The sequence below is a fragment of the Pogona vitticeps genome, chromosome 1, assembly GCF_051106095.1.
Source record: "Pogona vitticeps strain Pit_001003342236 chromosome 1, PviZW2.1, whole genome shotgun sequence".
NCBI classification, from domain to species: Eukaryota; Metazoa; Chordata; class Lepidosauria; order Squamata; family Agamidae; genus Pogona; species Pogona vitticeps.
Genome location: NC_135783.1, coordinates 341,287,061 through 341,300,115, shown reverse-complemented (window position 1 = coordinate 341,300,115; position 13,055 = coordinate 341,287,061). Strand labels below are relative to the sequence as shown.

General features: G+C 37.4%; 1 protein-coding gene across 8 annotated transcripts in view; it reads right to left on the bottom strand.

Annotated features, from left to right (window-relative positions):
- Window positions 1-290: 290 nt before the first annotated feature.
- MARK3 (microtubule affinity regulating kinase 3) overlaps window positions 291-13,055 on the bottom strand; it is a 73,776-nt gene continuing 61,011 nt past the window's right edge. For 4 of the 8 annotated variants that reach the window (XM_078383812.1, XM_020808963.3, XM_020808965.3 and 1 more), the window contains 4 exons: window positions 12,302-12,556; window positions 8,900-8,926; window positions 4,359-4,403; window positions 291-891 (listed from right to left, as the gene is read on the bottom strand). In XM_078383812.1, coding sequence (XP_078239938.1) covers window positions 546-891; window positions 4,359-4,403; window positions 8,900-8,926; window positions 12,302-12,556 — 673 coding nt within the window. In that variant the 3' untranslated portion in view covers window positions 291-545. The remainder of the gene's footprint in view (window positions 892-4,358; window positions 4,404-8,899; window positions 8,927-12,301; window positions 12,557-13,055) is intronic. The other 4 variants (XM_020808966.3, XM_078383811.1, XM_020808964.3 and 1 more) reach the window with 3 other exon arrangements.

Below are 13,055 nucleotides of genomic sequence, written 5' to 3'. Positions count from 1 at the left end.
AATGAATTGTAAAACCTACATTTACTGGTTAAATAGTCAATTGTTTTCAAGTGTTTCCACCTTGGCCATTTCAGTTTTAGCACCAAAATTATCCTCCAAAGAGGTACTGGTACAGCTCTGATGCAATAAGTGAAGTGCTTACATTTAATACTTTTATATTATAATTATACACACATACTGTACATTCACACATCCACACAAACAGGAGGAATATTCAAATGTATATATTGTGTGTTTCAGATTGTTCGCCAAGACCCAGAGCAATGGAAATAAAGCAGAAGGGAGTAATATTTTACATAGTAGGCAACTTTAATGCTGTAGTGCACTTATAAAAAAAAGTCCAACTCTCCCTCCCAACTCAGCAGCTTCTCTCAACTGTTTCTTTAATATCATGATTCAGAAGATGCAGAAGTTATTGCCCTAAATATTATTCTATACATTTCCATTGGTGTTCTCAAAAAAGGAGAAGAAAAACAAAACAAAACAAAAAAACAACAACACTTGAAATTGCTACTTTAAATGTACAAACTTGATTGCTCTTCTCATTACAGCTTTAATTCATTGGCAATTTTGGAAGCAATGTTTTTGAAAGCTATGGATGTTCCCGATATCCGTTTAAAGCGGACTCCGTTCAGTGACAGTCTTGGCAGCTTACACACCTCCATCTCCCACTGCACGAGGTTTTCTGCGTGGCCATCCCCGTGGACGCAGAACAGCAAGAACCGCTCTCTCTGCTCATAGTCACAGTTATTGGCATCCAGGACTTTGCGAATTTCCCTCATCATATCATTAGGATCCATAGAGCTGGTGGTTTTCATGCTCCAAGTAAATCGCAGTGAACGGGGCTTAGCTTCCTTGTTGTCATCCTTCTGATCAACTGACACGTTGCGACTGAAAGGAAACCAAGCTTTAGTATTCATCAGGTGAAACAATGTCCTTGGGAGCTACTGTTAGTAAAAGCCAGAGTCCTTTGCACCATGCATTGTTAAGCATGTCCCCTCAAGGACTGTTACTGATCCCCAAGGTCATTAAAAGCTCCTGTCAGTGCCTAACAACACCTGAATTACAGAAAGTCTTACTAAACCTAATAGTTCTAAGTACATACATATCACTCATTTCCAAGGTTCGTGCTCCCCTAAAGCAGCTTTGGAAGAAGATACAATGTGAAGAGGGGGCAAAGAAGAGCCTATCTTTTCCCCAGTCCACCAATGCTTCTCTGCCATCTTCCCGTGCAAGTCCCTTCTGACCCTCATAGGCAGTGGTGCACCGGAGGCTGGTTGCCAAAGACTCGATAGCACAGAAGTTCCCCCAGCAGAATTCTTGGGAACACACAACAAACATGGACTGGCACGTGTATGGTTGGGCCCACAGTGGTGACTCTATTTGCCACTGCAGATGTATTTAGATGCAGATGCTTATTTACAAATGGTGCTTATTTCCAAGCAAATGCGTTTAGAGGGCAGACATTATGGTGCTATGACTTAAGGGAACTTAAAATGCAAAATTGCACACATTCAGAAGCAATATTTAACAGGAATGATCTTATGGCTGTCTAAAGCACTCCTCCCATCACAATTCCATCAAGCCCAGGGTCTAAACTGGAGAGGGGAGGGTATGTACCCCAAAAGGCTGGACTTCACTTTGTACCATTCCTACCCATTGCCTATGCTGGTTAGTGCAGAAGGGAGTTGAGTTTGACATCAAGGGCTCCACTGTGCCCAACCAGGTCTGAAATTAGCTACGTGCATTATTGCTCACAGGGTGTCAAATATATATGCTTGACTATCCAAACATTGCAAATGAATGCAATCAAGTATATCAAGCCCTCATTGAATTCCTAATGCAGTGTCCCCCTAACTCTGCTCTATTCAAACATTTAGGTATATTCATGGTAAGAAGATAGGAGCATTCTTGTTCTGCCCCCCAACACATGGAAAGCATGGTCTAAAGAGGAAGACCTCTTCAGAGCTGTCCTCCATGCATAAAAGGATGCTAGAAATGATGATGCATGGTCAGTGTATCTGAATATACAATGGCCCAACGAGGCTTATCTTAGTAGGGATTCTTAATGTAGAATTCTGCATGTCTCCACCATATATTCAGTCTTCCCAACATCAAGTGCACTAACTTCATCACTAACTTGCTACCTACAACACACTTTCAGAAAGGTTGCTTTGGACCCCCTTTTCCATTGTTAAGAGATTGTTGAAGATTGCTCATAGCTATAGAATGGATTCTCAATTCCACAGAAACTGAAAGATTTTAAAAACAGTCTAACACAAAAAAGTATCAAATGTGCATGCTAAAATCTGGCAGTTACGTTTAATTTCAGGAGAACTGTTTGTTAACAACTGCATTTATTAAAAAACTGATGAATTATTTGTAATGGCAAAATTCAATGATGTTAGTGGCAAAAAGATCTATTACTTTCAACTACAGTTATTGGAACAGACATACAACTGAACATTATGGCTGCATTCCAGTGAGTAGGGCAAACACAATCACATGGATTCTGCTTGCAGTTCTCTGGAACTCAACCTTCTCGGGTGAAAACACATTATATTAAATACAGGACACCAAAGAGACAGATCCTCATTCCAATTTTTCCTTCACTTTTTGGAAGGGCCAAGAGAAAATGAGAAGGCACAGAAACTTCTAGAATTTCATAATGGTCTTCTACTTCAAGCTAGGAATTAGTGGTGTTGGTTCACTGAATATAGATAGTTCCCAAGTACTCTCTCTGTAGGACAAAAATTACCTGGAAGCATTAAATTCCATATGAGCCTGCCCGGCAGTTAAGATCTAGCCAGGGGGCCCTTTCGAAAGAGCTGTCCCTCAAGGAGGTAAGAGGGATGGCTTTGTAGACAAAGGGCCTTTTCGGCAGCTGCCCTCAGACTATGGAATGCCCTCCTAAATGAAATTCATCTGGTGCCGACGTTGATAACATTTTGGCACCAGGTCAAAACCTTCCTGTTCCAGAAGGCTTTTAATTGAAATAACATCAACTGTGGGTCCTGATGGCAATTTTAATTGGATTTTAATTATTTTATCTTTTATTGTACAGTGGTGCCTCACTTAGCGATTGCTCCGTTTAACGAAGAAATCGCTTAGCGATGATGCTTTTGCGATCACAAAAGCGATCGCTTTGCGATGTTTCCTATGGGGAAAATTTGCTTTGCGATGATCGCGGGGAAGCGATCGTCACAAAGCCCCCATTTTCGGCCAGCTGATCGGTGGTTCCAAAATGGCCACTGGAAAACAAAATGGCCACCCACTGTTGCCTCGCTTTAGAGGCACCGAAAATGGCCGCCACAACAGAGGATCTTCACTTTAAGGTTAGTTTTTAGCCCATAGGAACACATTAAACAAGTTTCAATGCGTTTCTATGGGCTTTTAAAAATCGCTTAGCGATGTTATCGCTTAACAGTGATTTTTGCTGCACGGATTAACATTGCTAAGTGAGGCACCACTGTATTTTAATTGAATTTAAATTGTTGTAAACCGCCCAGAAACCTTTGGGTAGAGTGGGCGGCATATAAGTTAAATAAATAAATAAATAAATAAATAAATAAATAAATAAATAAATAAATAAATAAATAAACAAACAAACAAACAAACAAACAAACAAACAAACAAACAAACAAATTTTCTCTATGAAATCCAAATTGCACTACTTAAGAACTTTTTCAGAGATAATATTTTCCAAGTGATATCTGAGAGAGAAGCTATACTGAATTCAGTAACTCAAAATTTGATATCTTTTAAGAGGTCACAGAGTAAATAATCCCAGTTGAATATCTATGTCAATGAAATCCTAGAACCTCTGTAGGTAGATGAGCTTACCATTAAAAACCAAAGCCATCTTATAGACATTTCTGTGATTAATTCTTGGTCATATGAAACTGGCTTCTGTGCTGCAGCATGGTACTTAACCACAAGTAAAGATGTTATCTCCACAAATCCCAAAGTTTTGAGATTTAATACATATGTCTTCCACTATTTGAAAGAAAAGGAAGTTTCTTTCAATAACTGTTTTGGACTAAATGGAAGCCTCATTTTCTGGCAGTCAAGAAATCTACTGGTTCCCTGGTCTGCAATGGAACAACCACTGAAACTTTATTAGGCTTTTGCGAGGCATGTAAGAGAATCTTTGAATGTGCATGAGAAGTCAGAATCATCTAAATGATTTAATCACAGCTTTGCAGATAGGAGGCATTCTTGGTTTTAAGTAACGGTTAAGCTAAGGATATCACCACCACCACCAGCAACATCCTACTGCCTATACTATCTGAAGAGGAAGAGAAGGAATTAAACTCAATCTAAAGTTAACATTTGAAACAAAAAACAGTTACCCTCACCTTGAGCCCTCATATCTCCCGTTCCTCTCATATTCAGTTGGAAGCCTCAATGAAAACAATGCCGAAGCACAAAGAAAGCAGGAAAGAGAAGACAAATCTTACACTAGTATAAATAAGGTTGGCAGAACACAGCACAGTGACATCGCATTCAATCTGAATTGCAAGTAAGTGCTGGGCTTCAAACATGAAATGATTAATTAGTGCAAGATACCAAATATGCCTTTGTCCAAATAAAGCAGGGTGGATAAAAACCAATGATTTTTTAAAAATTAAATTTATTCAAATCACAATTTAAATAAAAATTGATTTTCAAAAATTCAAATTGTGATTTAAATCAACCTGATTTAAATCAAATCTACTCTGAAATAAAGTATATTTGGAAACCTCAAATGTTAATTCATGATAAGAGAATGTACTGATACCTAAGAAGAAGAGAGCAAAGTATGGTTCTCAAGAGGATTCTCACAAATCTAGGAAGGATTTTGCAACAATAGTGCTCACTAAGAGATTTGGCTGTTCATATGATGAAGCTGTCAGGCAGGATGGAAAAATAAATCAGAGTGCTCAAAATTCAGTTTAACTCAATTTACACTAGCTTTTATAAGTAGTTTCATTATTATTTTCAGGATTTTTAAGGCTTTCCTTTGACACATAAATGGCCTAATCCCATGATCAAGTAATAATGTTACCCAATCTCCCACATATTTACACAATTTATTACTATATCATTCCAGCCACTTAGCATCCCTGTGTCTTACCTGTCAAGAATATGCCTTTTAAAATAAAGAGAAACGACACAGAATAATGTGTTTCAGCTATTACAGAGAAAGTAAACTTGAAAGTACTGCACTTCTTTGCAAACTGCCTACGCAGCCACATGTATCAAACCTGCACAGGAACACTGCTTGTATGTGATGCAGATCTTCAAGGGAATTTAAAGTCCAATGTTGCTGAAGAAGAAATATGTCAATAGCACATTACAGGCCAATTCAATGGGCATTTAACACTGACCAATATCATACTGAAACTGTATTGACTGGGATGACCTGTTAGTGCAGTAACATGTTTATGTAAGTGTTGTTCCTATGCAACCTGTCAGATCCATGAAAAGATTCTGCCCTCCACTTGTGCAAGTAACCCATGTTACTATGCTAATAGGATTTCTCAATGAGTAGAAGCTCTGCAGAATACTGACAACTGCTATAACTACTGCACTCTAGTGGAGCACAATGGTACAGGCTGACCTTCCTACATGTGTTTGCACTGTCTTCTAGAAACTGAAAACATAGTGGTAAAACAATCAAGAGTAAAGTAAGAAAAGATGACTAAACTCCTTTACCCTATAGCCCACTGCTGTCTTCTGAATATTGTAAGAGAATCTATAACTGACAGCTCTAGACCTTTCAGAAAGAGTAAGAACAGTAACAGCAAGATAGGAGATCAATCAGCTGAGTGGTTCAACAAGGTCTATCTACATGTTAGAATGAAAAAATCGACACAGACGCTCCAGAAGAGCAGATGGTATTCAGTTCTATAGATAGCATGGACTTAACACATGAGGTCTAAAGCATATATTTGAATTTTATTTGAGCTTAACGAGATACAATAAATTCAGCAGTGTGTGTGTGGGGGGGGTATGAGAAGATGGCTGAAGCTGGCAATATATAATGCAGTTTTGGAGTAAAAAAACTATGGCTCCAGAAGAGTACCACGGAATGACAAGAGTTGGAAGGGACTCAAAGAATCAACAAACCCAATCCTCATCAATGCAGGAATCTACTATAGTAATATATTTAATTCAGTTTCAGAAGCCATGTTTGTCTGTGCAAGCATATCAGGCAAAATTCAAAGAACCGAAAACAAAAAAAGACAAAAATATGTGGCACCTTAAAGACTATTATATTTAAAAGTAAGCTTTTGTGGACATGTCCACCTCATCAGACATATGGAAACAGAACAAAATGTTGATATTTCATCCAACATTTCATTTTGCTTCCATATAATGAAGTGGATGCATCCATCAAAATTTATAATAGTGTCTTTAACGGGCTACATGCTTTTGTCTTTTTTGGGTTTTGTTTGTTTTGTTTCTTTGGATTTTGCCCTATATATTTAAGTTAGGCATTCCATTTAATTGTTTTGGAATTCTGTGGAGGGGAGAGCTCTTTTTAATGTGTGTTTTTGGCTGTGAGACGTTTTAGCTAAATCTCGATTGTCTTTCATTATTCCTATTGGAAGTTTTATGCTCTGTTCATAGTTTTCCTCTGTTGCTTACAGAGGTGGGATATAAACATTATAAACAGACAGAAACAAGTTATCTGTTTTCAAAATCTGTTAGCCATGTAAAAGAAGCACACATTAGTTTAAGTCCATGACAAGCATACTACTGTCAGAAATATTTTGTAAAAGAGTGATATGCTTTGGCCAGCTAAAGTTACACTTTTCAAATGCAAAGTGTCAAATAGCACAAGTCAAATGTATATTAATATTTTTAAGATGTTTGGATAAAATGTTCACTAAACCATAACACAAGACTTTTGTGAACGGTATATACCCATTACAAAAAAGCATTAGAAGGGGAAACTGCATTGGAAATGAGACAATCCAACCCAATGCAAGTTCTATAAGCAATCACAGTTGAACTGATAGTGTGAAGATGTCATTTGTTCAGTATTACTTCATTACATTTTTATACCTGTGAATGACAACTCTCACATTATAGAAATTGTTGCAGTCAACTGCTTCTGTATCAGTGGTTCCTTTAATTAATTAACATAGAATGGTTGAATTAATCTTTGAATATATTTTTGTATACTTTGTTTTTGTGTGTAACTGATATTGTTGGGTTATAACTCCCAGAAATCCTAGCTATCATGGCAAATGGCCAGGGATTCTGGCTGCTATAGTACAAAATATAACACCAGTTGATATAAATAACAGTTTTACTAGGAGATATGTTTCGGACTCCGACTTGCTATGTGCTTGTTAGTCTTATAGTGAAGTTTTTTAAACTATTGTGACTTGGAATTTGCAACAAAGGCAACAGATTTCATCATTCTGCAGTCATTCTGAGCCATGTTCTCGAAAATCATATTTTTATATCAGATCAGTAACAAGACAATGTGATTTTAGGGCAAAGGCACCACTACTAAACTCAATTACTCTGGCTCAGAGCTCCAAATGGTTACAAAGCACAATCCAGTTGAGGCATCTCCATATACATTACAAGGAAAAATCACGCAGAGCTAAGCCTTTATGAAAATGACTGAAGAATGTCTTAGTACCCATTCAGGAAACCACCCCTAAACCACAGCAGACATAATTGGCTGGAGGAAACTGAGCACAGCCACTTAATAAACAGATTAAAAAAAAAAAAAAAACCTCACACCTTAACCCTAATGTGAGTAATTGTATGAATGACAAAAGAGACTCCAAACATACCAACACTAACTGAAATTATACACACATTGAGGTATGCATTCATATTTTAGAACTTGAAGATTATGTAGAAACTGGGAAAATCTCATTTTTCTTATGTTGTTAGCAGCTAGAACTTTATATACCTTCAAGGACAGCTTGCAATTATTTCCTATCAATTGATTGTTTACTATTATCCTGACATAGAAACATCTGACCCAGTCTGAAATTCAGTACTGTAACTAGTTCTCAACAAACTCTGTGTGTGTGTGTGTGTGTGTGCACGGGCACATATAAATGCACACACATTAAATAAACAGCGGACAATGCTGTCTTTTAAAACACTCTGTCCCTTTTCAAACAGTTCAGAAACACTTTATTTTGATTTCAGAGCTAGATAAAGCCTATTCAAACAGGCTGGTATCAAGAAAGATTCCATGATGGATTATAGTGTTACTGAGTCATATTTTGAAACATATGGAATGCACATGCTTTTTGGGGAGCATGCTAGCCCAGCCATTTGTGGAAATATGACTGTCTAAAAAGGGGAAGCCTGATATATCCATGTAGCCTCTCCACATGAGCTTGCATGTTCCCCCAACATGTGTGGCCTCCACATGCGTTCAAGCACAATTTAAGAAGCTTTTTACTATCAACATTTCATGTATAATTATTTGTACATTTTGAAAATAAAAAAACCAAGAGCTATGTTTCGAATATATTATTACCAATGGTAAATAAAGTGACAAAGCTCTTAAGCTAAAATTACGGCCAATAAAGCAAGCAATATTACACTTTTAATCAGTATATCTAAACATATCATTCTTCTCCATAAGCATGCTAAATGTATTAGTATGAAGAACGAAATTATTTTTGGCACTACGAAAATAAATAGAGCGAACAGGCATGCTTTGCATCTCATTATTCAGGTGCCAGAGATCCAGAGGGATTATCATTAGTGAATGATTTGTTTTTCCTTATCTTTGGTACATGATAAGTATTTAGTTCTCAGCAGAAAGTTTAGTCCTGTTTCAATTTTTATTTTAAAAGAAAAACCAAGGCCATGAAGCCAAATTCAATGTTAATTGCAAGAGCTGGTTCTGATAATATAAGTAAAATCCTACCTTTTGATAAATCTGAATGACATATTTCTAAAAGAAATTAAGCCAAAATAATAATTAACAAAATGTGTTTGTATGAAATAAATTGAAAATCCATTCAACACAAGACAGAGAAATGAAAACACTAGCTCAGTGAAATGAGAGAACAACCGCTTTGAGTTCATTCTGGAAATAAGGAATGATTATATGAATGACTGTGTTCAATACGTCTTCAATGTGAAAAGAAAATCAGCATGTCTTCCTCACCAGAGTATTCCTAGTACTGTACTCTTCAAAGTAGACCCTGATCCTTCCCAGCTTCACAGGGACCCCCTCCAATCACTCTGCTTTTCAAACACTGGTAATTAAAACTTATTAAGATTGTGCGTACAAACAGCGATTAGCCCATTTCTAGCTACAAAGGAAAGTGAGCACAAGATGATTTTTGCCTTGCCATCAACCTCTCTTTGAGGTTCTCCAAGTGTCCAAGCATCCTTTGAGCTGGGTGATGTTGAAAGAGGAGTGAAAATGGAAGGGGAATCTTACAAAAACCAACCCTTTTGTGAGTGGGACAGATGATGTTTCTGCCTGATTTTCTGTGCAAACTATCCCACTCCTCTCAGCCCCCATCACACAAAGTCCTCTGAAAATCCTTCTTTCCATGACAGTCAATTCTGGAGGCTGATGGGGAAACGAGGGGTGGCGGGGGGATCATGTTCTATCCACCTCCCTCTGTGGGTAGGTTTTGGGACCTGATCCGATGTCTGAAGGCTAGAAAGCAAAGTCAAACATACATATCTTCCAGAAACAGTACAGCTTTATGCTGACCATCTATATTCAGTCTATACCCTAAAACTGCTTCTCTCACTTTCTATCTCCCTGAGATAAAAATATCACTCTTTCATGCCAAACATTAATCTTATTATTATGTTTTAAAATATGTACTGTTAATAATTCAGAAAACATTGTTAATGGGTGGTACACAAACAGTGTAAATACATAATTTAAAACAAGTGCAGCTTATTCAATACACAAAATTCCAGCATTCTGCCATCAAAAAGTTGGAATTTTGGATGGCTGCTGATATTATTAATCGGTCACTATAATAATATGCACAGGCAAATCAAGACTGTAAGGCTTCTGGTGAGAAAAGAGGAAAGCCGCTATTTGCTACTTCTTAAGCCCTACACAAGAACTACTGGATTACACATCTATTTAATGACTCAAACTTGGAACAGTCTTTAATTGCATAATAAACAAATGTCTATAAATATGGCCACCTGCTCAAAAGGAAAGGGACAGCTTGTGAAGAGAATACCAATAAATTACAGCAGCTGGAATATCAATTAGAATTTTCGCCAAAATGCAAAAGCAAATGTACGTATGGGAACTACAAATGTAAGTAAAGTATTATGGAAACTTACATTATAAATATATAACATTTCTTGGAATGAGGTGATCCTTCTAAAGATTCCTCTAAAGAAGCCAGATAGTTAGGGAAATTAATCACAGGTCCCTAATTTCATGAATGTGTGCTGTGCTCAAATTCCTTTTCAGCCATCCTGATGCAAGGCATGTGCCAAACAGGCTCCAACTCTCCTTCACCAGACACAAACACAGACAGTAGATCTGCATGAGCTAAAAAGTCTTTGGACTGTAGATAATGTCTATATTAACATTAAGATGACAGAAGTGAAACAAACTGAGCAAAATACATCTTAACGGTCCACCAAAAATGGCTTACAGAAATAGAGCTCAGTGTTTCAGAGGCAGCCTGCTCGTTCCACTCCCATGTCAAAACTATGTAACAGGAAACTTTCAAGAATTTCACACAGCCAGTTCTGTCACTGTTGATATGCAGTAATCACTCAAACACTTAGTCTGAGATGTTTTCAAGTCCTGCTCCTTGAGATTCCTTTTAATTAGAAATGCCTAGGAATGAAAGTGGGACTTTCTGCATGCCAAGTTCAGTCCTAGAGGGCTCATTCACTTCTCTAGCTGCACATATGAATTTCTATAATATGGTCCTTTGGAGTGGACAGTTCCTTGTCATGAACACTGTTCTAAGCAGAGAAGGATGCTTATGAGATGATTCCTGGTTTGGGATGTATTGTGGAAAAAGTGCAACTTTAACTTTACACTAACAAGGTGTGTGTAAATATAGATCTGCTCATCACAGAAGGTGTCCCCCCCCAAAAAAAGGATTAACTAGTTTTCTATGGAGTTTCTATTCTCCTAGCCAGGGTGATTCTTGAGCAGGGTGGACTCTGAGCCCCAAAGAAGAGGAAGTACACTATCAGAAAAGGGGATGTAAGAGGGCAGATTTGCATGTGTTAGATTACATGTACAGACTGGAGTTTAGAAGAAAATATTGTAATTTAAATAGAACTTCAATATGTCTGACCAAAATGTACAAAACTGTTGAGTGGCATGGCTGCTGCTCAGTCTGTTTGTCTAGGAGTAACTAACAGCAGATGAACAACTTTAAGGCTTCTCTGTCCCATCACACTCCATTTTAGGATTCAAGGCCAGAATCCAACCAGTGATGTATGCCTACACACCTGAAATGGCACACGTTGCAGCAGCAATTTCCACTACTTAATGAATTGCTAGTTGTGTTTCTGGGCAAGTGTCTTTCAGCTTTCAGTCCTATAGCTCCTTCTGTTCATTAGCTTCAGATAATGAATTTTGGTAATATGGGTCTTTGGAGTAGACAATTCCTTGCAATGAAATAACTAGCACTTCATTAATTAGTGGCAATTTATTATGAGTTATGCCATTTCTCTTACACAAGTATCAGTCACCAACTGGATTCTAACATTTATCTTTGAACACGACTTGGATCATGATTCTTTAAATAGCAGCCTGTCCTTCATAAAATAGAATGAACTGACACCTTATTCTTCAACACTGCAGAGCCAGAAGTATGAGAAGCTTCTATCTAGATTAGTCTTCAAATTGCGAAGACACCTGATATGTTCAGTTGGCCTTATACTGCCAACAGGTATGTGAGAGAGAGATGGGGAGAAAAAAGGTTTGCTTCTCACCTGACACTGAAAAAAGCTTCTGTTGATGACATTCGTCAAATTATTAGTTGTTATATTAAATTTCTGGCTGACTGAGCTACTCATTTCACCTCATTTTGGGGCCTTTAAAAATTAGTTTTTACTCGCTTTTACAGCTATTGGAACAGTCTTGTAATGAACTATTCTAACATTAATTGTCTTATTACCCACTGAAAGGAAAATTTCACACATACGGGACGTAGCAGATACACATTACAAGTGTGTGTTATGTTGTCATGTATTATTTCAACCTACTGAAAAAAGACATGGATATTGATCTGCAACATGGTTATGTTCTTTGATACTGAGAATGACTGCACTAAACAAAGTATTGTGTGTTTTTTTTTTAAAAAATACATACCTTCTTGTTAGCTTAGATGTCAATTTACTGAACAAGTTAGTGGAGCCTCTACGTGTCTGTGAAAGTGGCGTTGCTTCATGAGACAAACTGGGTGATGCAGGAGGTCCGTTGTATGTGGCAGTGCGCCGTTCTCTGAGCTGGCCATGGAAAGTGCTACGACTGGCAGTTCCTCTGGGGAAGCGGATGCGGTCAGGTGTTGTTGCACTGCTGATGCTGTGAGTTGAAGCAACTGGCGTCCTTTGATCAGGAATAGCACTAGAATAAAGTTGGAGGTGAGTTAAAATTCTCTGCAGAAACACAACTCTCTTCAGGACGAACACAATACACATTAACAGAGAGCATGGAATATCTCTACAACAGAGTACTGTACTAAAAAGCTTTTATAGATTATAATTTTAGAGGGAACATTTCAGCACATAAATTATTCAACATTTTTACAACACAATTGCACTAAAAGCAAAAAGATAATTCAAAAATCTGTGTATGGAGGCAAAAAGCTTAGCCTAAGCAGACTGTATATGGATTTTTTAAAAATGAAAATACCAATACAAGAAGGGAAAAGCAAGATCAAAGACAGCTTCTTACATCGTTCTTGTGCACATAAGCATCTTCTTTTCCCTTCTACCCATACTGATAACACAAGCATCTTTACAGAAGAAAAAGCTTCCATAAAGGCACTTGAATTTGAAATATCAATTCAAGTATTTTATGAAGCAGTACAATATTGCAACATAGATCATAGTATATTTGGCAG